Source organism: Lagopus leucura, unplaced genomic scaffold (genome assembly GCF_019238085.1).
Source record: "Lagopus leucura isolate 7727_CA_CO unplaced genomic scaffold, USGS_WTPT01 Super-Scaffold_100001, whole genome shotgun sequence".
NCBI classification, from domain to species: domain Eukaryota; kingdom Metazoa; phylum Chordata; class Aves; order Galliformes; family Phasianidae; genus Lagopus; species Lagopus leucura.
This window is the reverse complement of record NW_024962262.1, coordinates 37,753,461-37,780,056: the sequence shown is the minus strand read 5'-3', so window position 1 is coordinate 37,780,056 and position 26,596 is coordinate 37,753,461. Positions and strand designations below refer to the sequence as shown.

The 26,596-nt window shown below is 40.9% G+C and overlaps 2 protein-coding genes across 6 annotated transcripts in view; one reads left to right on the top strand and one right to left on the bottom strand.

Annotated features, from left to right (window-relative positions):
* The first annotated feature begins 8,571 nt into the window (after positions 1-8,571).
* On the top strand, positions 8,572-16,047 carry METTL21C (methyltransferase 21C, AARS1 lysine). Of its 3 annotated transcripts, none has more exons than XM_042867012.1 (5): positions 8,572-8,884; positions 12,007-12,161; positions 13,486-13,628; positions 14,861-14,978; positions 15,231-16,047. In XM_042867012.1, the coding sequence occupies exons 2-5, from the start codon at positions 12,047-12,049 to the stop codon at positions 15,623-15,625; spliced, it is 771 nt and encodes a 256-aa protein (XP_042722946.1). In that variant the 5' UTR covers positions 8,572-8,884; positions 12,007-12,046; the 3' UTR covers positions 15,626-16,047. The 3 variants fall into 3 exon arrangements, with proteins under 3 accessions (XP_042722946.1, XP_042722947.1, XP_042722948.1); XM_042867013.1 differs by lacking the exon at positions 8,572-8,884 and adding an exon at positions 9,206-9,332; XM_042867014.1 differs by lacking the exon at positions 8,572-8,884 and adding an exon at positions 10,974-10,998.
* Positions 14,726-26,596, bottom strand: part of TPP2 (tripeptidyl peptidase 2) — a 49,917-nt gene continuing 38,046 nt past the window's right edge. For 2 of the 3 annotated variants that reach the window (XM_042867009.1, XM_042867010.1), the window contains 3 exons: positions 25,862-26,069; positions 17,468-17,587; positions 14,726-16,946 (listed from right to left, as the gene is read on the bottom strand). In XM_042867009.1, the coding sequence (XP_042722943.1) occupies positions 16,857-16,946; positions 17,468-17,587; positions 25,862-26,069 (418 nt within the window). In that variant the 3' untranslated portion in view covers positions 14,726-16,856. Of the gene's footprint in view, positions 16,947-17,467; positions 17,588-25,861; positions 26,070-26,596 lie in introns of those variants that run through there. The other variant, XM_042867011.1, reaches the window with a different exon arrangement.

Sequence of the window (26,596 nt, the reverse complement as noted above, 5' to 3'; positions counted from 1 at the left end):
CCCTTCCCTTCCCTTCTCTTCCCTTCCTCCCTTCCTCCCTTCCTCCTTAAACTTTTTGTAGTTGATAGTTGCTGTGAAGAAAAACTGCTCAGCTGAGGTGGTACAACCACTGCTCAGACTTTAGTTGAGATGAATTGGAAAACAGGTAGCAATTAAAACTGAAACAAACCTGATTAAGTTTTCCAGATTATTCTAAACAATTTTCATAACTTGTATGTGGATTATTGCATGGGAAAGCATTTATGATACAGCATCTGCAATGACTGTTTCCATATAAAATAGCTTAAGAGGGTTGCTTGCCATTCTAATAGCACATTTCAGTATTTGACCAATGGCTTACGTTGAGTAGTTAAATGTCATTGCTTTTTGTCTGAATGTCCGTCCGCTGAGTGATTTATTATTATTGTTATATGAAGGATGAGTGGATGAAAAAGATAATACCCATTACCATCATCTCTACCTGGGACTGCCTTCTCTGGGGCTAAGCAGGCAAAAAATTTGCTGGGTCTAAAATGAAGGAAGTAATTCTCTCTTCTTTGTGGCACTGCCAGTGGGAAGCAGCTTTAACCCTGTGGCAGTAGTCATGTCAAAATAATGTCTCTGAATAACCTTACAAAAGCTGCCAGGCAAATCTTTCACAGCTTTAAGTATTACTGGTACCCTCCAGATAACATAATTCTGTTTTCTCCAGGCCAGAAAGAGCAGCATTACTGCAGGGGCAGTGGGACAGCAACAGCTTTGCCAAGCCCAATGCAGTTCTGAAGTTGTGCTGCTGGGACTTCTCACCTCACACCTGCACACATTGCAACAGGGCAAGCCAAGGAAACTCACCGAGATTAAGGGTTCCTGCTGGTAGAAACCATGTCAAACTCTCCCTTCCCTTCAAACACTCAGACCTTGCTGTATGTCCCCAAAAGGCAATGTAGCCCAATTGATGCTTCACAACATCTGTCTTAGTCACCTCCTATTTATTTCCCTGAAAATCTCAATAGATACAAAGAGCACAGTAACACTGTTTGATAGATCAAATTCCCAGCTACAAAACACTCTTTTTCAACACAGTCACCACCATTGCTGTGCATTTTCACCAGTGGTGAACAGAAGCTGGCGTGCTGCACTCCTAAAAATCTGCACTAGCAGAGGTGACCCACTGTTGCTGCCACTAGTGCTGAAATGCACCACCCACCATTGCACTGTACTCACATCCACTGTTTGGTCTCCATAAACATTCAGAAAGCATCAGTGAATGTTAATGGGTGCAATTTTTTTTCCATGTGGAGGAATTGGGCTGAGGAATGTCAGACTGCCCCTCTGCTCCGTCTGTCACACAGCAACAAAACTGAATGGAATACTGGTGGGAAGGTTCAATTTTTACTGCCATACCAACATCTACTTCTGACATCATGGGCTGATACAATAAAACAGAAAACATCCCGGGGTCCTGAGAGAGATGGTTGATGTGACTGCCAAGACACTCTCCATCATATTTGCCCAGAGTAGTCCTCAGGGACTGGTAAAATGGAAACACCACTCCCATTGTTAGAAAGGGGAGCAGGGAAGACCTGGGAAACTACAGGCTGCTGAGTCTCACATATATGCCTGGGGAGATCATGGAACGGATCCTCCTGGAAGAATTGTTAAGGCACATGAGGGATGAGCAGGTTACTTGAGACAGCTAGCACTGTTTCATTGCCTGACCAATCTGGTGGCCTTCTATGATAGAGTGGCAGCACTGGTGGACAAAGGAAGGGCAAACGATATCATCTACCTGGACTTCTGCAAGATTTTTGACATGGTCCCACACCACATCCTTGCATCCAAATCAGAGAGATACGAGTTCAAAGAATGGACTATTCAGTGCAAAAGGAGATGGTTGGATGGCCATAGCCAGATGATGTGGTAAGTGGCTCTACATCCAGGTGAAGACTGGTCATGAGTGGTGTCCTCCAGAGATCCACCTTGTGACCAGGGCTCTTCAACATCTTTATCAATGATCTAGACAATGGGACTGAGTGCATCCTAAGCAAATTTGCTGATGACTCCAAGCTGAATGGTGCAGTTGATGCCATACAAGGAGGGGATGCCTTCCAAAGGGGCCTGAACAAGTTTGAGAAGTGAGCTCACATGAACCTAAGCGCAAGGTGTTGCACTTAGGTTGCGGCAATCACAGGTATGCGTACAAACAGAGAGAAAAACAACTTGAGAGCAGCCCTGTGGAGAAGGACTTGGGGGTTCTGGCAGACAAAAAGTTGGAAATGAGCCACAGAAGTGTGCTTGCAGGGTAGAAGGCCAACTATATATTGGGCTAAATCAAAAGAGGGGTGGTCAGCAGGGAGAGGGAGGGATCTGCTTCCCTTCACTCTGCCTTTGTGAGGCTCCAACTGGAGAACTGCATCAGGGCCTGGGGCTGCCAGCACAAGAATGACAGAGTTGTTGGAGTGGGTCCAGAGAAGGCCATGAGGATTATCAGAGGGTTGGAGCACCTCCCCAGTGAAGACGGCTGTGGGAGCTGGGCTTGCTCAGTCTCGAGAAGAGACAGCTCAGGCCTTTCAGTACTTAAAGGAAGCTTGTAAACACGAAGCAAATTCACTTTTCACATGGGCCAATAGTGACAGGAGAAGGGGGAACAGCTTAAAATGAAAAGAGGGGAGATTTAGATTAGAAAACTGGAAAATTTTTAACTAAGATGTTGATGGGGCACTGTCATAGGTTGCCCAGAGAAATTGTGGATGCCTCATCACTGGAGGTGTTCAAGGCCAGTTTAGATGGAGCCTGGGCAACTTGATCTAGTGCCTGATTTAGTGGATGATAACACTGTCTGTGGCAGAGGAGTTGGAAATAGATGATCTTTGAGGTCCCTTCCAACCCAAGCCATTCTATGATTCTATGACTTTTGGAACATGTATAAGTGAAAAACAACAAAAACAACTAGCAAAGCAAAACAACAAGAAAAACAAAATACCAAGAACCAAAATACCAAGATACACAAGAACCATCTTACAGCTGTGTCTGAGGTCCTTGAGTTCAAGGCAAAAGTCACACTGACTCTAATGAGTCAGTATTCTACCTCACAGTCACAGTACAACATTATCACTTCAGTATCAATACCGTCATCAGGCTGGAGGACTAACTCAGGCACAGAGCTGATCTGACCTCCAGTTGATTTTTTATTTCAACGCACAGTATTTATGGAAAGAGATCTCCTATGCCCTTTGTATTTGTAGTTGAGCTCATCCAAGGCAGGGTTGTTAAAAAACACTACACTCAAGTGGCTGTCAAGTCAATAGAGCTCCTTCCATCTGATTTGCTTTTTAATAAGGCCAAATTACTCACCAAGTGCACTAGTATGCAGAGAACACAACTTCTAAACTTAACTCGTGTTGCAAAACTAATTGTTTAATTACAGTGTTGCATGAGCTACTCATTAGTTGTTGTACTGACACTACTTCAAATCCGTTTTTGCCTTCCTTCCAGGGAAACCCCACATTTTTCACAAGTGGCAGTTAAGCAAGGCGTATCTTTGGTTGGGTTCCACTAACAAGCAATTCCATCAGCTCTTACCACAGCAAAACTTCCTGACTTCAGTAGCTTCTCCTGAATAAGGACTTGTTTAATTTAATCCCAGGCAAATACTATTACAACAGAATATAACCGTGCGTCCCATGTCAAACAAAGATTGTTAAAATGCCCTGCCAGCTTCATCTCCATGTGGTGTTGGCTGCAGTTGGCCAAAGTCTATAGTGCTGTGAATGGTGTGTTCACCCTTAACGTAACCAGCTCTATTTGGTTCTTCATCTGTGTATATAGTAACCAGCCCCAAACAGATCAAATAAATCAGCCCTGCTGTAAAACTTCCAGTTCGGTAAATTAAGACCATCGCAATCTTCGTTCTATAAAAAGCTCTATGGAATTAGTTCATGATCTCTTCCCTTGCCATAAGGAAAAAATAGCAGATGGCATTGAGTCTTCTTCTGAGATACCAGCTGAGAAATGGCAGAGGGGACCAAGAAAGTAAGGCAGTACTCTGCCTGCAGCAGGGCTGAGAGCTCCTTGGTGAAGGGGTAGAACTCTTCATTTAAAAACTGCAACAGACAGTTCAGCTCCAGTGACTTCCTGCCCAGGGAGCGGTGTATCTTCAGACAAAGAGACGAACAAACAACGAGAAGAAGGTGGCCCTGGGTGAGAAAGATGACCTGTGAGAGACAGGGCCACCCCAATACAGAGGAAGCATGGTGGAGGACTGAGATCAATGACGAAGTGCAAACTGAAACATCCCCCCAGGGGCACACAGCTTCAAGTCTTGTAAAATTGCCTAGGCAAGATCTGGAGAAATCACCATAACTCATTGCTGAGAGAAGCACGGGTACGTGGCTTTACATAGTAAATAGGACATCATCAGCTGCAACAAGCCCCACAGGCATCATTCTTTTCTCTGCTGTCAATAGTGCTAACACAAACGTGCATGATCTGGTTCACCAGAAACTTCATACAGCCGACTGCAATCTTCACTCTCAGCTGCACCAGGTGTTTGACCTCCCTCCCCACATACTCACGACCACCTTCCCTCTCCAGCCAACTCCTTAACCTGAGTGTTCTACCAAATTAAACTGCTGTGACGCATTTAATGGGCCTTTGCCATGATAAAAGAGACTTACAGAAGCTGGTGTCAAAATATCAACAGCCTTTGAAGAAGTCATACCCTTGTCACTAAGGAAGGCACCCTCCTCAATTAGGTGCTCAATGGAAGGCCTGTGTCAAGGATAAGGATTTTTTCCATTTTAAAAACATAATAAAAATGCTGGGGTTACTTTACGGATTCCCTCCATGCTGCTCCTTTGGCTGTCGCTGATGTGGAAGGCCGCTGGTACAGTTGGGTGCTGGGGGGCTCATCCCACCGCCATGGGAACGGGCAGAGCAGCCTTCTGAGGATGTTAACCTGGAGCGAGCTTCGCCTGGCAGTTGGCTGCTTGTCAGCAGCTAAGGAGTCCCTGCAATTTGGAGAATGAAGACATGCTTCCCAGGTCCAGAAGAATTCAGCAGGTGCCTACAGTATAAAGATGAGAATCTGTTTTTGGGATGGTGTCTGCTGTTCTTCAATAGTTCAGCCATTGCCCAGCATAGCTGGGAGAAGAGAAGGCTCTGGAGAGACCACATTGTGGTCTTCCAGTTCTTGAAGGGAGCGTATGATCAGGAGGGGGAATGGCTGTTTATGAGGGTGGATAGTGATAGGACAAGGGGGAATGGTCTTAAACTGAGACAGGGGAGGTTTAGGTCAGATATTAGGAGGAAGCTTCACACAGAGGGTGGTGACGCAGTGGAACAGGTTGCCCAAGGAGGCTGTGGATGCCCCATCCCTGGAGGCATTCAAGGCCAGGCTGGATGTGGCTCTGGGCAGCCTGGTCTGCTGGTTGGCGACCCTGCACATAGCAGGGAGTCAAAACGAGATGATCAGTTGTAGTTCTTTTCAACCCAGGCCATTCTATAATTCTATGAAGGACCTCCAGCAAACCCTCAAAGGGAGCAAAACTCTGGATTCCTACAGTGGTATTGCAATGATGGTGGTTTTTTTTTTTTTTTTTTTTTTTTTTTTTTTCCAATATTCTTTTCTTTATCTTTTTTTTTTCCCTCCTTATAAGAACCCAACAGCTCCCTTATCTTTCTGACTACTGATACACTTTGGAAAGCAGCATGGCAGTTGCCAGTGCCACTTTCCTAAGTGACACCAAGCTTGAGCCCGTCTGTATGCATTATGCTGTACCTGTCAGCACAGAGCCTGATTTATCATTTTCGCACCTCTCACAATGTATCAGAGATCCCTTTGCAATTCTTCAGCTTACTTTTGATTTCACTATCCTAAATAATTACATTACATCATCACCATGCCATCTCCTTCACACATCTCTTGGGTACTCTCATCAGCACTGCTCCCCGTGATGTTCTGCATATCTGCCAACTTACTGCTTCCTCATTGTTAACAAATTATCAAACCAGGAGATAACTGTCTTCTCATCCTATCAAAGCTCAATTTCTTTCAGGATCTTTAGCATGTACCTTTACAAAAGCTTGTGAAAATTCACAGACGTGATATTAAATACAGGACGCTAAACTACAAGGTTGATGGCCCTTTCAGAGGATATTATTAGGAAGAAATTCTTTACTGTGAGAATGGTGAGACACTGGAACCTGTTGCCCAGAGAGGCATGCCCCCTCCCTGGAAGCATTCAAGGCCAGGCTGGATGGAGCTTTGAGCAACCTCGTCTAGTGGGAGGTGTCCCTGCCTATAGCAGGGGATTGGAACTAAGGGGTCTTAAATGTCCCTTCCAACCCAAACCATTCTATGATTCTATGACATTTTATACCCTTTTCCCTTTCCACAAGAAGCCTTATCATTCATCAGCTCCCACTAGCACTGCTGCTCCTCAGTGCCAAGCCCTGCTCCAGGTGGCAGCTGGTAACATCCCTGCAATGTCCTGGCAGTTTGTGACCAATCTCATTGATAAGTAGAAGGAAACTCTGTCTACATTGCTGGAGGTCTGAGAGCACAGCAAAGGGAAGAGACCCACACAACCAGCAGGGATTCATATAAACAGAACTAAAACAAGCAAACAAACCTTAAGCCACACTTCTCCCCCTCCACTCTGCCCATTTAAGATCCATCTGAAGTACTGCACCCAGGCATGGGGCTCTCAGTACAGGAGAGATGCAGAGCTATTGGACTGAGTCCAGAGGAGGGCCATGAAGATGACCAGTAGGCTGCAGCTCCTGTCCTACAGAGGCAGAATGAGGGCTGGGCTTGTTCAGACTGGAGAAGGCTCCAGGGAGACCCCATTGTGGCATTCCAGTACTTAAAAAGAGCTCATGTGCAGGAGGAGGACCAAGTTTTTACACAACCTGATAATGATAGGACAAGGAGGAATGGTTTTAAATTCAGAGAAGGGAGATTTAGGCTAGATGTTAGGAAGAAACTTCTCTCTGTGACGGCAGTAAGGCGCTGGCACAGCTGCCCAGAGAAGCTTTGGTGCCCAATCCCTGAAGGCACTCAAGGCCAGGTTGGATAGGGCCCTGGGCAGCTAAGTTGGTGGGGGGCAGCCCTGCCCATGGCATGGGGTTGGGGCTGGGTGGCCTAAGGCCCCTTGCAATGCAAACCATTCTGTGATTCTATACCATAGAAAGCCTGATTCTATATCACAAGGCCTGAAGTGGTGGACTGCCCTCTGCCCACTCAAGCCCGCAGAAATTTTAGTGCCATGGTGCTGCACCCCCAGATGAAGTTCATCTGCAGCATTAATCAAAAAGTGCTTGGAGAGAGACTGCGGCACATAAAGCATTTGTAGAAATTATCTGTAAAGTATATTTGAACAGCACTTTTCAAGCATCCAGTGTTGCTACCTGCATAACTTACAGGCAAGAAGTGAAGCCACACCTAAATTATTTCTAACCATGCTGTACCACTGATCCTGAAGCTGCTTTTCAACTGCCCTCACAAGACAGAACAAGGAGCGAGCCTTTTCCTTCGATTTGATTTGAAAAGTGCAGTGCCTGTGCTCAGCACTAATCCCAGCACCAAAGCTGAAGGCAGAGCACTGGCAGCAGGACTGGTCTGAGCTACGTCCATCTGCGGAGGCAAAACATTGATATGAGAGCCAGGAACATGCCTGCTTGAAAGATCATGTCACAAAAAAAACCAACAAAACCCAGCTCAACAGAGACAACAGTCACTTCAGCAGCGAGTTGGACATCCCTGCCTTCTTTTTTCTGCTGTCAGCTCCTGACCTAGCTCAGGGCCACCTATTTCCACAGTGAGGGGAAATGGAGGGGGGCTGTGTAGTGCACAAGGACGAGGCACAGTTTTTAAGACATAGTTAAGTTAATGATCTGTCCCTTGGATCCATAAATAAATCAACAGATATGTTCTTTTCAATATTCCAGAGAAAGGAGATCAGGGTGACTTGGTGCAAGCATCCAGGCATCTCCTACACTCGATGCAACTGCTGGAGCCTTCCCGTGGCCGAGGTGGGAAATGCACAGCCCCGAAAGGCTCATCTCATGTCTCTGCTCTGGAGAATGAGACCTGAATTCACAGTCTGTTCCCCCAAAAGGTGCACATCCTTACATGCTGACTAGAATATGCACTGCTGCCCTCCTCTCTCACTTCATCCTGCAGCTGCCTGCCAGCCCTTTGGCTTTCACAGCTCCTTTCGAACTTTTTTTACTCCAATTTTTTTTCCCTAAAAATCCGTTCAGCGGCGGTGGGCGTCGGGCCTGCCGCCCGGGGATGGGGGACAGAAAGGCAGCCACGGAAAATGCACACAACTGCTTGATTCTTGATGTGTGCAAGCAAGGCACATCTGGTGTATGTCTGACATCTATAATTCCCATTAGTGCTGCAGAGCAACAAGAGCTCCCTGAGGGAGTGAAGTTCCCATCGCTGCTAGCAGGCACTGCCCGTGCAAATCGCTGCTGATCCTGGCTGCAGGGAGTCTGCCGGGCCCTGACCTTCCCTCGGAGCCGCTTCCGACCCCTCGTTTTCCTCCACACTCGGGCTGTGCCTCTCGCACGCAGCTGCTCCCTTGGGTCAGGACTGCAGATCCTAACGGGGCGCAGCCAGCCTGGCAAGTGAGAGGCTGGAAAAGCCCCAGAGTTCTGCTTGTGAGGCAGCAGCACTCGGGACCATGAGGTTCAGGAGCATTTTTGTTTCATGCCGCAAGTGGAAAAGATCTGAGCATGGGGCAGCGAGCCCTTCGCACGCTGCCTGGTCATGTTGCTGTAAATAGCCCACCAGCCCTGGCGGGCAGCGCGGCTGCTTCCAGGTGCGCGGCGGTATAAAAACCTCTGGAGGGGGCATCAGCCTGCAGGAGCCTTCCAGCGCCTTGCACCACAACAGGTAACGGCACTGCTCCACTGCCCTGACCCTAACCCTGACGTGGATGCTTCCTGCTGACTAACAAAGGAACTCAGCTCTGCACTCCTTGCCTGCTCTGCCCACGCACACCTAACACGTTGGTTTTTTGCATTTGGATGCATGCACCTTGTGGGCTCAAATATCATAAGGGTGTACAGCAATGCTCTAGGCATATATATGCATACAGACACACGTGCATACTAGGCAGTGCATTGAACTTTGCATGAGTGCTCAGAAACACTGAGTGCACGGCCAGTCCTAACTCACACTGCAGTGCAACTGCGCTTCTCCTTTGAGCAGATGGAAGTGGCTTTCGCCTGTTAATTCTGACTACAACCAGCAACGCAGTGTGACCTTGTGCCAAGAAAACAGAGAAGCCTCTCAGCAGAGCTGTGCTCACTGCTGAGGACCGAGTGACACAGTACTACTGGTCAGTAACCTACTTTTTTTTATTTTGGGCCATGCGGTCAGATCCAAAAGCCAAGCAATGAATTTCAGAAGTTGAGGCAGAAAATTTATTAGAGGGGATAAAACTGAATAAAACTAAAAGCTGAATAAAGCTAAAGCTTATAAAGCTAAAAGGAGGCTGAGGAGAGACCTTTTTGCTCTCTTCCAGTATCTGAAAGGTGCTGACAGCGAGAGCAGGGTTGGTCTCTTCTCACTGGTGGTAGGACAAGGGGAAATGGCCTTAAGTTGTGCCAGGGTAAGTTTAGGTTGGATATCAGGAGAAACTTCTTTACAGAAAGGGTTGTTAAGCACTGGCATAGGCTCCCCAGGGAGGTGGTTGAGTCACCATCCCTGGATGTTTGGATGTGGTGCTCAGGGACATGATTTAGCGGTGGCTTGTTAGAGTTAGTGTAGTATGGGTAGGTTGTGGTTGGACTCAATGATCTTTAAGGTCTTTTCCAACCTGAGTGATTCTATGGCTTTTTAAAGCATTACCATAAGGTTTATTACCATCTTACAATTTAGTCTTAAGCATTTTATTACCCTGTCAGATAGATACAATTTTGTGACTTATTCCATCTTCTTAAAGTTCTGAAGAAATCAAACGCGGTGTTGCAACTTATTTTTTTTGCAACAAAGTCAAAGACTGTCAGTGTAGCCCCCATGAGTTTAAACTCTTTGGAAACCACAGAATTTAGGTGATGATTCCCTTCAGAACCACTTTGCCAATACATGAGCTGCTAACCACCACAAAGAGCCAGCAGTTTCTAAGGGAACAGATTTTGCTTGCCATACTGTCTTCCCCAAATTAAATGTTTATAAGGGATGTATCACTTTCAGGGAAATGTGGATCAGAAAACTGTATGAAGTGTCCATTCTAGTAAGACAGCAGCAACTTGAGCATCCTGCACGTGATGATGCAGATACTGCCCACGTGCAACAAGAGCACCCAGTAGTGACCTGTGCCCACAGCCCTCAAGTAGAGTCGGTCATTTACAGTAATAAATGAAAGCTGTTCATACATTAATATATTTGAATCCAGACTAAATGTAGCTTGTAGCAAAAGCAAAACAACAAAAAACAAACAAAAAAAAAACCCCTTCACTTTATGAATGACTAATAGCTGTGGCATTAGGATGTATGAAACAATAACTTCCTATTATGCAAAAGCGACACCTACAAAAAGATATGAATGATGTTACTGTGGCATCCAGAAGCCCGGCATGATGTATCTATCACTATGAATAAATGCAGAGTGCATAACCTCTTCTCCCAGACTGACATCTGAGAACTTGGGCACCTGAGGGACTTCAGGGCCAGACCAGGCCCATCAGTGTAACCCACGGTTATTTTTCAGATCTCTTGATCCTTTTAAGAAGGGCTTTAATAAAAACAGCAAAGCACCTTTATGAATATTTAAGTTGACTCCTATTCCAGAGCATAGTGGAAATGGTAAGTGATGGCCTGAACGAGCGACTGAGCACCTGGCAGGAAGGCAGGGACAAACTGCTCAGCTGCATGCAGTGCACCTGAGTGACTGGATGGGGTGGAGCCAGGATCCACCTCTTCCCAGACCTCATTTAAGGGTTGGCAGGGGAAGAGAGGGCATTACTTGCTGGAGATCTCTGCTTATCTGAGATCTTCCAAAGGTAAGCAGCTCTTTTTCTTCTTTTCTGTATCTGTGGCTGTTGTGTTTGGTCTTGCTCCCGTTTGTTGTAGCCAAAGACTTTACTACTCTGCCATTATCATTCCATTATAGCATTACACAGAGGATCTCAAAGAACAAAAGAGAAGAAAGCATAACGATTTTTAAGTGCAACAGAACATCCCTCCTTTAGTTTAGAATTCAACGTGTCTGTACTGAATGATATCAGAGAAGTTATTTATTACAAGTGAGTACAACAGTGGAGCAGCAAATACACATTTACTAAGCTGCGTCAAATCTGATCTGTGGTACCCACGTGGCCAACTGTAAGCCTGAACTGCCACAGTAAGAACTTCATTTTTTTTTTTTTCATATCTGGAGCTGGAATGAGAGCCATTGCTGAGAACAGGCAGTGTACTATCGAAACTGAACTGGCTGCTGTAGCTCCAGCATTACCTTCCATATTCAATCTCCTATGCCTCCATTGTATTTTGAATTATATACGAAAGGTGTGCAGCCAGAACTCGTTACCTGCCAGATAGAGGCCCTCTGAGGAGGAAAAATACAAAACAAAATCTGCAGAATTCCAATTACTTAGCATTCTCCCTTTTGAACTGGTAAAAAATAAAATAGAATCACTTGCTATAGCTGTGAACGAACACCATGCTACAGGAGTCAGCACACGAGTCTTGTGCCTGTGAATAAAGGGAGTAATAAGGAATATATCAAGCAGCAGAACTGCAGTGGTGTCAGCGTCGTGGGTGCAAATAAACCACCTCCACACGTCAGCAGTCATTCTGCCCTTAAAAACTACCTGCAGGCACTGCCAAGCTTCTCCCTCACGGATCAAACGAGGTGCTTAAAGGAACCTCCAGCAGCGTGAGGCCACCCAACCCAGTCATATGAGCCTGGGCAGAACCAGAGCAGGATGGGGAGATCCCACAGCCAGCTCTCCAATTATCTTGTACAAAGGAATTGCCCTCAACTTTCTATATATATATTTCTATTTCAGTTCCACAATCTTGGCACAGCAGCTGCCATTTCCCAACACAATGCAAAGAGCAACAGACTGCCAAACAGCGGAAGGAGAAGCCTGTGAAGAGCCGTGTGAGTCTGAGAACTGCACTTGCAGCTCCAACTGCTCATCAACAGCAGAATCCAACCCCGGTATAATCCTTTATAATACTGTAATTGCTGTGTCCTGCTGGTATTTCATCGCTTCATTTTTCTGTCTTTGGATAGTGAATGTCAATCTGTCACTTCTCCTCTTGAGCTCTACTCTCCCCATTTTTTTTCCCTCTGTTGTAGTTTGTTTTTGGACCAAATCTAGGAAAATTATTCTAACTCCATAATTGACGTGCATATTGTAAAAAGCCTCTGGATTTTATTTAGACATCAGAGAAATAATTTTCAAGCACTGCCAGAGAGCTGATTATAACATGTATTGGTTGGGCTGGCACTGCTGAAGCTGTGATATTACAAATTTTAACATAAGCTAAACCGCTTTGCTTGAGCATCTATTAAGAACTGCAGGCAGGCATTGATCAAAATCCATGCAATCCAGAGCAAAATTGTCCTTTGCAGTTGAATGTTGTATCATCTATGCATATCCTGCCATTAGGCTTCCAATGGCTGCACAGTCATTAAGTGCCCTGATTTCAGTGAGTTTGGTTGGAGCAGTTAAGCTGAGCTTTCCTGAACATCCACCCTACCGGCCTACATGCTATGATGAGACATGCCAGTACTACGCTACAGTGGCAGTTGCTCAACAGCAGCATACGTTTCAACATACACTGAAAAAGTGTTTCAGAATGCTCTTTTTGTAGAAGGGTTAAGAATTCAAGAAACCCAGCTCTTTTAGTGAGTGGCAGTGTAACAGGTAAAACATAAATGGCAGGTACTCTTCTTTTCGAAACACAAAGCTTAGCATTCTGTATCTGCTGGCCATCTTCTAGCAGGGCATGTTAAGTTCATTAAGTATATTACTATCTAAAAAGATGCTAAAAAGAAACTATTTGCTATCTGATTTCAAGAGTCAGTAGGAAAAAACAACAACAACAAGGAAAAGCACTTAAATCTCAAGCATAACGTGAGCTGCAGAAGGCAACTTCTCTGTATTTTATATTTTGGTATCTGTAAAGTGCCATGTAAACAATCACAGAAAGGTCTTAAAAGCTTGTTCAGTTCCAGCCTCCTGCCAGGACTGCTCCCACCAGCTCAGGCTGCCCAGGGCCCCACCCAACCTGGCCTGAATGCCTCCAGGGATGGGGATCCATAGGTTCTACTGGGCAGCCTGTTAAAAACACTGCTTCTGCTCCTCCAGCAGCCAGACTGCCCACAGCTGGAGAGCAGATGGTCTTAAACCCCATCACCTGACAGCTTTTCCAGTGCATGTGCTCATGTACAATATTCACAAAGTCCTTCTCATACTTCAAAAAGCTGTGTGTTAATCCATGCATATGTAATACCCCTTCCATCTTCTCTCTCACAGATTCACCAGTAATTCTTAAAATATTGGAGAACTGGGCTCCCACAGTTTCCCACTACTTTGACAAAGAGCATTACACTTATGCAGGCCAGCACATTGTCATCCAGGAATCTATAGAACACTTTGGAGCAGTGGTGTGGCCTGGGGTAAGTACTCAATATGGCATCCAGGGAGTTGATGTGACTGATAAATCAGAAATGACAATGGCAGACAAACCTCAAGCTAGTATTTTTTTAGTTAATTCCAATTTCTGGTGAGGAACTAAGCTGTGAAATACAAGAGCAGAAAGCTCTGCCTTACACTGATTTGGTAGTTTGCACCAAAAGAAATGGGGCAGGTAAGTAGCATGTAGATAGTAAATTATTTCCACTTACAGAGGTAAGAAAAAAAAACCCCTTCCAATTAGTCAATTGGATGAAGATCGGGAGGAAAAAAAGTTAAAATTGTTTGGAAAAAATTGGAAAAATTGTTGCTTCCTCCACCTGGCCAGCTGCTCATTTTAGAAAATGGAAGCAATCAATCAACATTACAAAAAGGAGACTAAAGAAGAAAATTGTGAAAGATTAAAGAAGGTACTTTAAAATAATGAAAATGTTTCTTTGAAAGAACAGCCTGGAGCTATTCCAGCGCAGTGCAAACAGGTCTTTTCCCATCTTCATTCCTTCTGCTGCAAAAAAAGAACTTCTTGTAGACTCAGAAATATGGCTCTGGAGGAAGAAAGGGTGCTTCAGAATTTTTCAGATCTACTTTTATTGGAAAAGCTCACCAACAACGTCTGACCAAAAAAAGAAAAAAAAAAAAAGAAAAATAAAGTGTATGGATAAATGAAACGGTATCTGAATCTGGAACGTCAGAACATCAGTTCTCAAATTAATCAGGTGTCAGAATGCAGATGGTAAAACTTTCCAAGAAAAGCGCGAGGTTGTGCAAATTGGGCTGGTGATTCATGAGTTGTCAGCCTGCCCAGAGCAGGTAGACAGCGTTGCATTATGAGGAAGCACAGGAGTTAAAACCCTAACACACCAGTCTTAAGACGACAAACAAAAGGGCAGTTAATTTCTTTGGCATCTGTTTATGTTATTCATCAATAGAATGGTTCCCATTTGGACGCTACCTATCTTGAGCTGTGAGAGGAATCACAAAAGGTATACATGTCTGCTGCAAATTCATCATCTCACAAGACCTAAAATTAACAATAAACTAGCTTAATCGGATTGTTTGACATAAAGAACAGGACACAATGTTTCTTTCCATATTATGTTTATGTTACAGCCATCAGTGTTTTCCACTGTATAAAAAAATACAGTATAAAAACATCAAATTAATTTTTGTGCAACTTAATTGATACCATCTTATGAATACGTGGTAATTATTTCAGGCACTGGCTTTGTCTCAGTATCTGGAATCAAATCAAGAACGATTCAACCTCAAAGACAAGAAAGTTTTGGAAATTGGTGCTGGAACAGGCTTGGTTTCCATCGTGGCTTCCATCTTAGGTCAGTAAACTATTTCCTTTCAGATTTCTTATGAAACACAATCTAGATCTGTGACTGCCACTTGAAAGCAATGAAGCAACAGCTGAAATTAATACATTCATCACTGCTTTTTTAAAAAAAAAATGAAAGCAAGTTGAACACTGATGTTAATAAAGATTCTAGTTATTGCTGAGGGGGAAGCAATATCAAAAGTTTGCATCTTTAGGTTTAATTACATACCTCTGAATTAAAACAAATCTATGTATTCTTTAGGAGCTTATGTTACAGCTACTGATTTGCCTGAAGTTCTTGAAAATCTCTCATTTAATATTTCAAGAAATACACACAACATGAATACGCACAAACCTGAAGTGAGAAAACTGGTGTGGGGAGAAGACCTCAATGAAGACTTCCCTTTATCAACTTACCATTATGATTTTATACTGGCAAGTGATGTTGTATACCATCATACTGCTCTGGATGCCCTGCTAGCAACAATGGTACACTTCTGCCAGCCAGGGACAGTATTATTATGGGCGAATAAATTCAGATTCAGTACAGACTATGAATTTTTGGAACAACTTTGCAGTATATTCGATACATCCATCCTAGCAGAATTTCCAGAATCAAACGTCAAGTTGCTTAAAGCCACGGTAAGAGAGAACTGAAGAAAAAAAAAAAAAAACAACTACTAATTTTGATTTCACACCTGCACCTTGCAGTTTGGAATGTGATGTGCAATTACGGTATGCCCTCTGTGCCTTTACGTCTGTGAAGTTGTAGCTGTAGCTGAACTCCGCATGTTTTGTTACAAGAAATCTGGCAAGACAAGCAATAGAGCTCATTTGTCTTGGGTTCATACTTACAACCTATTCAAACAGAGCAATTTCACTCCACTGGAGGAACAATGTCACTAAGTAGTCAGATAGCAGGGAGACATTAACAGAAAGCATTGATCTTCTAGGCTGCACTGAACTTCTGCTGTTTGGAAGGTGTTCTCTTTCAGCAAATTTCATTTACATACTCCTGGATGAACCAATATTTTTAGCTTTATTTGTTTTTATTACCTATAAAATAATCTTTTAAAGTATCAGAGTGCACATGGTGTTTTTTTGATCATCAGTTTTGCACATTTATTCTGTTGTGTTTTACATTTTTAACATTATTAAACATATATGTATAGCTTTACAATACCTGGTTGAGATTTAACTGTCTGGCACTTTGTATCAGCCTGTCCTGATACTCAGGTTCACATGGATTTTTGAGTTTGCCTGAAATCACTCCAAAATGAAGATTTACAGGAGCACCTATGCATCAGCAATTCTGAGCTGCATGTATTAACAGTTTCAGAGGTTGAATTTTTCTTTAAAAAACAAAAACAAAAAAAAAAAAACAAAGAACAAAACCACAAATGTAAACTCTTGCAAACAATATGGATAATTATGTCCCATTAGTTTTGTCTAATAAATAAGATTTTAGCTACTCCTGAAGTAGCTTTAAGGCCTTCATACAATTGAAAATGAAATTAAGATCAAACGTGTTAAAAGTCACTTTACTGTAAAAAATACAGAGCTTTTACAGGTTTGCAGTTAAAATTAACAGTTAAGAAACTAACATGCATGCAGTAAGCTATATCAGCCTAATTCCAACTCTTTTCTGTTAGCAGTTCTGGCACGTCCATTGCCAGCAATGGGATGCACAATAAGGTAACTCCCTGATGACTGGAGTCAGGTTAACAGGTATTAAGCTGTACCCAGGTGCCTTTACTGATAAATACACACAATTTAATGATCGACATTCAGTAATGAAAACATGCGTTCCTATAAAAAAAAAAAATCAAACTTATCTTTTCATATCCTGCCCTTATAGAATTACGTTAGGTTTACAATTTCCAGATTTCTAGAATACACAATAATCAGGGGGATACATAACAGGAAGCCAGTTTTCAGAGAAAGTTGCACAGTGAGTCCATCCCAATAACTTCATTAGCTGAAGGAAGAAAGCAAACAACAAAAACAAAAGTGAGATGCTCATGGGTCATATTCTTCAATTTAAGTCCTTCCAACACACATTGCATTGACATTAACTATTCACTGAGGATATCTGTAATCAGAAAGATAAGTCTGGAGAACTTGAATTTATTTAGATCTGGAAGGCTAGGTGATCTACAGCCTTTCAATTAAACATACAAATATTTGATGTGATTAAATTTCATAGGAGGTACAGTAATTCCCATTAATTCTCTGCCTATGTTATACTAGTACTATTTGTGATTACTAACAGTAACGATAAACAGTCACATAATGATTTAAATATGCAGAAGAGTTTTGGTAAATACTCTAGAAAAAATGGAAGAGCAAACTGGGACCAAAAAAATGGGACCAAACATCAAAAGCTTTGATAAGGTTAACATTTTGAGTTCTACAACGTAAAATATAACAAAGATTACGCCTCCTGTGTTTAAACATTTACTCAGAATACAGACCATCATTTTAATGAACACACTTTACCTGAATGCAGTTTTTCAGGTTGTCTTTTGTTGGCTTTTCTTCTGCAAGTTTTGTTGCGAACTTGAGCCCTCTCCCATACATTTTGTTCGCCAGCGCATGCTTATAGGCAAAAGTCAAAACCTACAATATGAAAATAAAACAGTTTAGATATTAAAATACTTGTCTCTTACAAGGCTTAACAAATAATAGCAGATTCTCTTCAGGAAGTAGAAGTGATTTAAAGCAAAACATTCAGATGAAACATTGCATTTTTTTTGCAGGAAAACAGATGATTCCTAGTAGCAGTTATAAACAAGAACATCCTAGAAACTACTAATGACTTTGTGGACATATCTGACTTTAGAACATTTTACGCAATACAGACATCATTATTCAAATTCTTTAGTCATCACATTTCTAGGTTGTTTGGATTTTCATTTGCTAGAGGCAACTGCATAGTAAAAAGGAGTTTAAACAAAATAAAATCTTCAAGAACCAGGCAGACGTATCTTTGATCCACAGAAACAAAGACTCCATTAACAGCGTTGGTTTGCAGGAAATAAACTTATTGCAGAAACAAATATGAACATATATACTGAATGATGTATGTGTGTATATAATATATATATATATACATACAGAGGTATGCACATAGTTATAAACAGGCAATGAAGACAGGTAAGCATGAAGACAAACCTCAGGTTTTGGTCAACTCCTCAACACTATTAAGAATAGATAAGAAAACTTCTTCTTGATACTACAAACTCCAAAGGCAGAGTTCACAATACCTGACAATGCTGCAACTAGCATTTGTAAATGAATGTGTGAATGTGTTTACTTCAGAGATAATGTGAAATAAATCAGCTTCTGAACACTATTAACAGCGTTCAGTGTTGCAAGGTGGTTCACAGTATTTCACCCATCATTAAGAACTAGTGATGAATCAGGACATTTTCATCTATTTCCTTTGGAATGCTTACAGTAAGTTTAAAAAAAAAAAAAGTGACAGCACCAAAAATGGAGAACATGACAATTACTATTATTTTTAGTACAGTTTTAATGCAATCTGGTATTAGAGTTTGCAATTCGTTTTCCCCTCAGTCAGCACAATGATTTTCCTTTTCTCTGATTCCTCAAATGAAAGTCAGTTTTCCAACAATGTGTACTTAAAATTGAGAAGCCAACAAAAAAACAAAAACAAAAACAAAAACCTCAAGGATGTTCAGACATAAATATTTTGCATTATAAAGATTTAAAATATTTTCTACTAATAAAATATTAAGGAATCCAATATTCCTATCCTGCAAGGACTGAAGAACCTGCCTAATTTTAGCTAACTGAACACTCCTTCTGAATGTTAACTGACATGCAATATTTTGCAGTATCTGTACCTGAAAGACTGAGCTAGAAAAGGAAATGGCACACCTAATTATCATGGAAGTGAAGGTACAGTTTTCTAGGTCTGAAAAGCCAAGTACTTCATATGTCAAGCACTCAAGCATTGCCCATTCTTCTGTCTTCCAGTATTATTTGGTTATGTTGAAGTATTCACTTAAGCTGCAATAGCTTTTGAATACAATTTGTACTAGTTAAAGCACACACACATATGCAACAATGAGCATAGAGCACCATTCACATACAAATCTTTCCAAATATTGCTATTGGAAAAGTACTTTGCATGCTGCATTCTCAATCCAAACACTTCTGAACAACTGCTCAGTGGATCCATCAGCAGACTCAGTTGATTAAACTAAACTTAAAGAAGTAAAATGAAGAAAAAAAAAATCCTTTCTGAAAGTATGATAGAACCACAAACCAAACCAAAAGAAAACAAACGAAAATCAGGTGAGAGATGCATTGGAGCTTTCAGCAAACATATTAAAGGCTAACCAGAAATAATGTCACTGCTCTATTAAGAAAGCTCTTACCTGACCCTGTAAGTTTTGAATGGTTACTGAACATCAGTGATAAAGGCAGGATGAAAGCCACTTGACAGCATTTCTTTCGTAACAGGGCTTCCTAGAGTTTTTGTAGCAAGAAAACAAAGTATTTTACGAAATACCCTTACTCTGGCCAAATAAAAGTTTGGGTATTCCTAAATGAGGAAAAAAAAAATCTTTCAAGGACCAAAAGGTTGAAACAATGCTCCAAGACCTTTTGGTAAAAAGATCATTTCTAAGTGCTTGAAAAAACAAACAAACAAAAAAAAACAACCCACAGTCAGCTGTAAACAAGTAAAAATACTAAAAGTTTGTTAGCACTTCAGAAGTTAAGAATAATGCATGGAATGCTTTAAAATCAGTATAGATTAACAAGATTTAAGAAATAATACCTCATTACTTGTGCATATATTGATCAAATTAAGCCTTATAAATTACAATAGTGCAAGCTTTACAGTATCACAGAACTGGAGCTTATTCCTCGATGTGTGTAAACAATAAAAACGGGGATGCTATTAAGATATAACCAACAGCTGCTATCAGATTGTATACAACAGCAAGTAAACAAATCTATAGTGTACAAAAACAGCTGCTAGATGTAAGAATAGAAATGAATTCTAAATGCTTGGTATTATTTCATAACTTCAATAAATACAAGGCCAGCTTCTACAGAACAAATGATACAGATGAAAAGTTGACTGAAGAACTGTATCAACGGAAACAAAAAAACAATATGCACTTTTAGGATGCTTTGGGGTTGGGAAATAAATGTTAGCTCCTAGGTTCCCAAGCTAATGGCCTGTAATAATAAGTGTACTGAAAGCCAGACCCACAGAAATAGTTGGTAATCGCCTGCCAACTCGCTGACAGCTACAAAAAGATGCATATACTTTGGAGGATAAAGTTCTGAAACGATCTCTCAGGACATTTGCATGGCTGCAGTATTTCCAAATCTGAAAATGCTCCTTAAAAAACCAGCACACTTAAGGTCCACCAATACTCAACGATTACCTAATGAAAACCTTTCTGGGATTTTAATACCTATACTTAGCAAAAGGAAAAGAGATTTGTATAATTAGTTACTTCATTATTTCAACTGTTGATTAAAATGTATCTACATTAACAAATAATTAAAATGCTACATTATACAACACCCACAGACAACACAACTCACTGTAAGAATTATAAGCATGACAGCTTCAGTATTATCAGGGAGTGAGCTTCTTCAGGCTCAAATATAGCTATGGGAGTAAACTAAGGTTTCTCAGCTTCTTATGTTGACTCTCTACTCAATCAAATATTACAAATAAAAGCAATATTCTTACAAAAATTGACTTATCTTATTTTCAGAGAGGGAAGGGAGTTCATGGAATCAAGTGCACAGCAACAACCTTTTGGCAGTGACTGAGTATGATCTGCTGGAACAGACAGCTGCATCTGACAGTAATATGAAAAACACTCCAGGCCAAAGATGCTTAAAAGGCAGGATGGAAAGGTCTGGGTATTTTATCTGTTTACTTATTTTTAAACATGACTTTTGCTTAACCTTTGGATTAGCTGTTGGGGATAAGGGGAGTTAAATTCTATAGATGAGTCAATGTCAGCAAGAAATAGGTAAATGCTACTACTCTCCTGTAGAAGTTTTGTTTGAAACTGGTCATTTTGGCCTGCAAAGTGTACAGTTATGCTCAGGTAAATGAAAAAAAAAAAAAACAAAAAAAAAACAACACAACAAAATTTATACTTCAACACTAAAAAAGTACTAAAGCACCATCACAAATGTGCCTGCATAATCAAACAAATACTTGCTGAACAGAGCTATCTCAACTGTGGTATATTCAAATTGCTTTTCTATATAGAATACATATTTTCTTTCATGCGTCATTTGAAGTAAAACTTCAGAGAGAAGTGATCTAACTAGAACAGAGGAAGCAGGAACAACGTACTTACTATCAACAGCAAGCACCAGTCTTCCTACACACTTGCTATAACATGACAAGCATGACACTTCAATGGAAAATAGGCAAGTAAGGGAACTTAACACCTTGTGTGTACCTATGTGTGCACATACTTTAACAGCAGAAGAAAGGTTGCATACAAATAGCACTTGATTTACTAGAGGGTGAGCAAAAACACACAGAAGTGATGATATTCTCGATACATCTTATACACACAGAAGAAAGCATGCTCTCTTTTGGTTTTCACAACTCCACTTAGCTTTTAAACATTGTCATCATCTGGAAGAACTTTGACCCAAGTGAAGCTTTGAGGTAAAAACAGTTTCTATCAATGCAATGTTTCTATCTAAAGCTGTTAACATACTTGAAGCACTAGAGTACTGTACCAATTACTAACATCCACTTGTTCTCACCCTGTTGCTCAATCTTTAGAGCATCAATGACACAAAGTCATGTTCACGTACAGTAAGAGCTCCACATTTTCAGTTCTAACCTCATGTTAGAATAACTTCGCTGCCTCTTGAGGATTATGAGGATGTTCAACACAAGGCCTACTCCTGCTCCTACATTACTATTCCAAACTTTACCTGTCCTCTTTCCATGTTTATATTCCCCCCAAAAAGAAATGAGTCACCCAAGGTTAGGCAATACAATCAAGCCATAACACTTCATTTTGTCAGTCCCATTTAAGTCTTTCCATAACACAGTCACAGAAATGCATTTTGGTTGTTTTTTTGGTTTGTTTGTTTACTACCAATGGGAATTTTGTCAAGCCCAAGTCTGAACTGAAGTTTATCATAAACAGAAAAGACATTTTTGCCCTTTGTTGCAACAATACTTGTCTGTTTCTTAGAATTTGTTTTGAAGCTTTAAATACTACTATGTCCTCAATGCTATTCGCAAACTTCCCTCCAGAAATCTTGATGGAAGATGGACACTTGGACTAGGTGATCTTGGAAGTCTTTTCCAACCTTGGTGATTCTATGACTCCTAAAAGGATGTGGATGTGAAATACACATTCCTCTAAGATGCTCAAAACTTCAGATTTTCCCCTACCAGTCTTCAAAACAAAATTACATGCACTAGGCACACTGTTTCTAAAGTAGTAAAATATAATCCAGTAATAAAACAGTAAAACTGTATGCAACAGTGGACCAGAGACTTACAGGAACAATTATTCTACACGGATAAAAAGTTAGAAAGGAAGAAAACTAAATGCTAGTGGTGATATTTAAAAGACGACGACATTTGTGTTTACTCAAGCAGAAGGTTGAGAAAGTTTTAAAACACAATCCCACCTACAAAACTTGCCATGATAAAAACAGATTAATATTGACCAGTCAGCTTGAACATCAGAAGCAGTTTGGTAGAAGTGAGCGGAAGGAAGGAACTGCAAATTGTTAAATTCTTTTTTTTTTTTTTTTGTAGAAAAGTAACACATGTATTGCTACTCTCACAGTATACAGCAATAGATAGAAGAACATAACTACATTTTTCCTATTTATTTTCATGTCAGGCTATACTAGGACATCAATAGAGCTAAATAAACATATAATGATGATCCAATTATGCTTTATGGTTTTGAATGACCACATGCAGTGGAACTGTCAAGTCATGGCCTCAACCAATGGCTGAGCACCAGGTGAGAAGGCCTAGCAAAGCCAAGGAGCTCAGGTGCAAGCAATGCACATGAGTGACCAGAAGTAGTGGAGCCTGGGTCCACGCCTCCCTGCCTCCATTTAAGGATTAGCAGCCAAAGGAGCAGCATCTCTCCAGATAGATATCACTCTCCTGTTGAGCTGTTACTGTTTATGAGAAGGGATGAGCCAATTTTCCTTCTTTATTGTCTGCTATCAGTCTGTAGTGCATTTGAGGGCACTGTCATCGCCTTCTTTTGTCATACACTACACAAAGAGCACTCCTTTGCTGGCTGGAAAGCATAGTGCTAAGAGCTCAAACAGTAGGTATGAGCTGTCAAATTGCTTTACTAGTTAGTTCTCCTGGAAACTACCAGGTGGGCATGACACCTGTTAGCAGTGGAAATAAGAAAATACACACCACAGCAAACATAGAACTTCTACATAGCAATGAAGAGAAACAGTACTGTTTTCTCTTTTGAGAATAACTCCCTGGGTCTGACCTTAGTTCTTTTCTTCAAATCTGTTAGCAAGGAAAACCATTAGAGTGCATTAATGTCTCCTTTCAAAGCGCACTCAAAGACCTAAGTCACACTATTTTCACTTCTCATTCCTTGCAGAGTTTCCAGAAAGAGAAAACAGAAGTAAAAATGTGAAAAGCTAAGTCTGTTCCAATAATCATACATACGTGATGATACTGCTTGAAGTATTCTTATTTCTTTCCCTTCAAGTTTTTTGTATTTAATCTGTAGGGGTTATAACTGCTGAACAGTACCATTGGGAAGATGAGAATATATATATCCATGACATGGTCTTTTGAAAGATTAAATTGATAGCAAAATTATCACCGCATAATTGCTGACCAGCCAACAAGTACGCAGAATGCAGAAAGCAGAAAGAAAAGCACTGCAGGAACTAGCAGGCTATCTAAGCTACTTGCCAAACTATGACTGAAACAATTCAAAGATTGAGATTTCAACACCTATCTGGGTAACTCATTCTAGTGCTGGATCACTTCTACAGCAGAAAGACTTTCCTTTTGCTTACATACTCACTCCTATGGTTTGTCTCTGCTGCCTCCTGCCCTGCCTCTGGGATCACTGTGAAGAGCCTGGATGCATCTTCTTTTTACCCCCTGCCTCCATCACACATTATTCACAACATCTACCTAAGCTTTCTCTCTACTGGCTAAACAGTCTCAACATTTTCTCATATGACAGATACAACAACAATTTTTGTGGCCCTTGTAATATTATTCACATTACTCATCACTGCTATACTGATACAGAGCAACTTGTTCAGCAGCAAGAGACCAAAAATGACAAACTGCAAGTGGGCCAGGTGGGGCTGAATAAGTGAGGATAGATATGGGTACAGGACAGAAAAAGCATGGGACAATGACATATCTCAGGAATTTTTAGGATGACTCAGAATTTTCAGAAGCCATTGGTCTAAAATACCCAGAGCATTCCACAACGGTTCTGCACTAAAAGTAGTATTCCTAATCACTTTAGATACACTTTACTAGTAACTCCAAGAAGGAAAGCAAACAACACGCTGAATAACCACAATGGAACTCACTTCCACATGAAATGCCACAACGTTGGCCTTTTAGTTACTTATTTAACAATACAGAGGCATCCATTTTCAGAAGAAAACCTGAATTGCATACAGATAGGTCCCATGTTTGGATCCAAGAGAAGTTCAGATCCCTAATCTGCCCAAATCAAACCACAGTTGCTCATTCCAGACCCAGAGCTCTCTTCTTGATACACTTCCAGTAGGACAGCTGTGCTGATAGTTTTTCCCACTAAAAACATGAACATCATGTTTATAATCAAAAGATTAAAGTAGAACAGGGTTCATTATTACTAGTATTGTAGTTACAGATAAGCAGCAAGAACATCCTGTCCTACATAGTATGATTAAAGCACAATCTGCTACCATGGGATACTACAATCAGACTAAGAACAGAAGAAAAATGCTTAAAAGATGTATGTGAATACATGCACTACAAGAAGTGAGAGCAGCTACCATCGACCTTTCAGCCTTCTTGTTCAAACCTCCAGCAAAAGCACAAGCTCTTACCAGGAAGACTATTTATTGTCAAGAAATTAATAAAATTTTATTATTTTCTTTTGTAACTATCTGAAGTGCAGCTTTGGCAGCTCAACTGAAATAGAAATAAATGCCTCTTTTGTCTTCCAAAGCCATATGTAGAGTTACACACAGCAGCTAATTAAATAATACACAGTAACTCAACCATTAAAAAGTCAAAAATCAGTGAATTAGTATACACAAGTATAATGTCTCAAGTAATATTTCTTCTTCTGGAATAGCTGTTTCAAACAGAGAGACAAACTTAGTTCCAGTCTTAGTAAACTTAAAATAACAGGAAGTTTTCTGCTAATAAATTTTTCAGTGTAAACATTTCCAAAAATTTATTTTACTTCTATAGACATTACTGACAGCAAAACACAAAACTTCTGCTGTCTATTTTGTGGAATAAGCAACAGAATGGAGGACTAAACAGAGTAGCTGTTTGTACTTCTGCATACAGCTACAGCAGCTAGCAAGTTAACCAAAAACACTGCCTGAAAGGTACAGAGAGAGGCAATTCAATGAAGCAAGCACCTTTTTAAAGGAAATCTGGTACACTATACCCTTCCTTTTAACCCTATGTTAATATACAGAGAGATGAGCTTACCACAGATTTGCAAAATCTCTATGGAAAAAGGTCACTAAGGAAGCACAACTTATGGGGACAGCATGAACATGCAGAAGGGAGGAACATACATGTGCACACAGAGGTGGTGCATAATTCCAAGAGGAGCATAAAAAAATACAATATGCAAAAGGAACTCTGCTCTGCACTCTTACCTTGCTGTCAAACAGATCAGTCCATTTTGTTATTTCCCAGAACGTCTCTGTCAAGGCTTCTGAGCAACTTTCATGATCCTCATCTTTGCCTTCAGCATCACTGGAAGCAGCCCCATCTTGGGTCTGCAGATGAAGAAGCTGGTCAGCCAGCGCGCTTCCTTTTCGACAAAGTGCATCCACTAAAGTAGTCTTCTGTTTTTCCATTTCACTAGAAAAAAAACAGCAAGAAAAAGATTAAGGACTTTTCATAGACACATCATTAAGAACAGAGTCAGTACTGACAATCAGCAATTAGCATGCAGATTGAAAATAAGCACAAACATCATCTTAAAAACAGGGCTATTTACTACAAATAAAACTAACTAAGAAAAAAAATATATTTCTGAGACATACTATACATTACAAAAACTTGATTGTTCTCCTCAGTTTGAAACATCTTTGGTGTCTTACGGCAAGGGCAGCTCAGGATTTTAAAACTGGGTAAGCCAGCATCTAGAAATAAAGCTTTACAGCTCTTGGCATTACAAGCAGAGTCAAATCCAGCACTAACATGCGCAGATACAATTCTGCTGACTTCAAGGGAATTGCACCCATTTAAAGCACCATTACATCTGGTGTTTAGTTTCAGATGCTAGATTCAATCACATGATCTAATGGTTCAACTTACCAAGAAATGTTTAGAATGAAATTTATTATAGCATAACTTTGTTTTTATGTCAGTGACTCTAGAATTAC

Excerpts from the sequence above, each read along its gene's own strand:
- METTL21C (XM_042867012.1), top strand. The coding sequence starts at position 12,047 with ATGCAAAGAGCAACAGACTGCCAAACAGCGGAAGGAGAAGCCTGTGAA. Across the intron at positions 12,162-13,485 it reads AACAGCAGAATCCAACCCCG|ATTCACCAGTAATTCTTAAA; the intron begins GTATAATCCTTT and ends TCTCTCTCACAG. Across the intron at positions 13,629-14,860 it reads GAGCAGTGGTGTGGCCTGGG|GCACTGGCTTTGTCTCAGTA; the intron begins GTAAGTACTCAA and ends TAATTATTTCAG.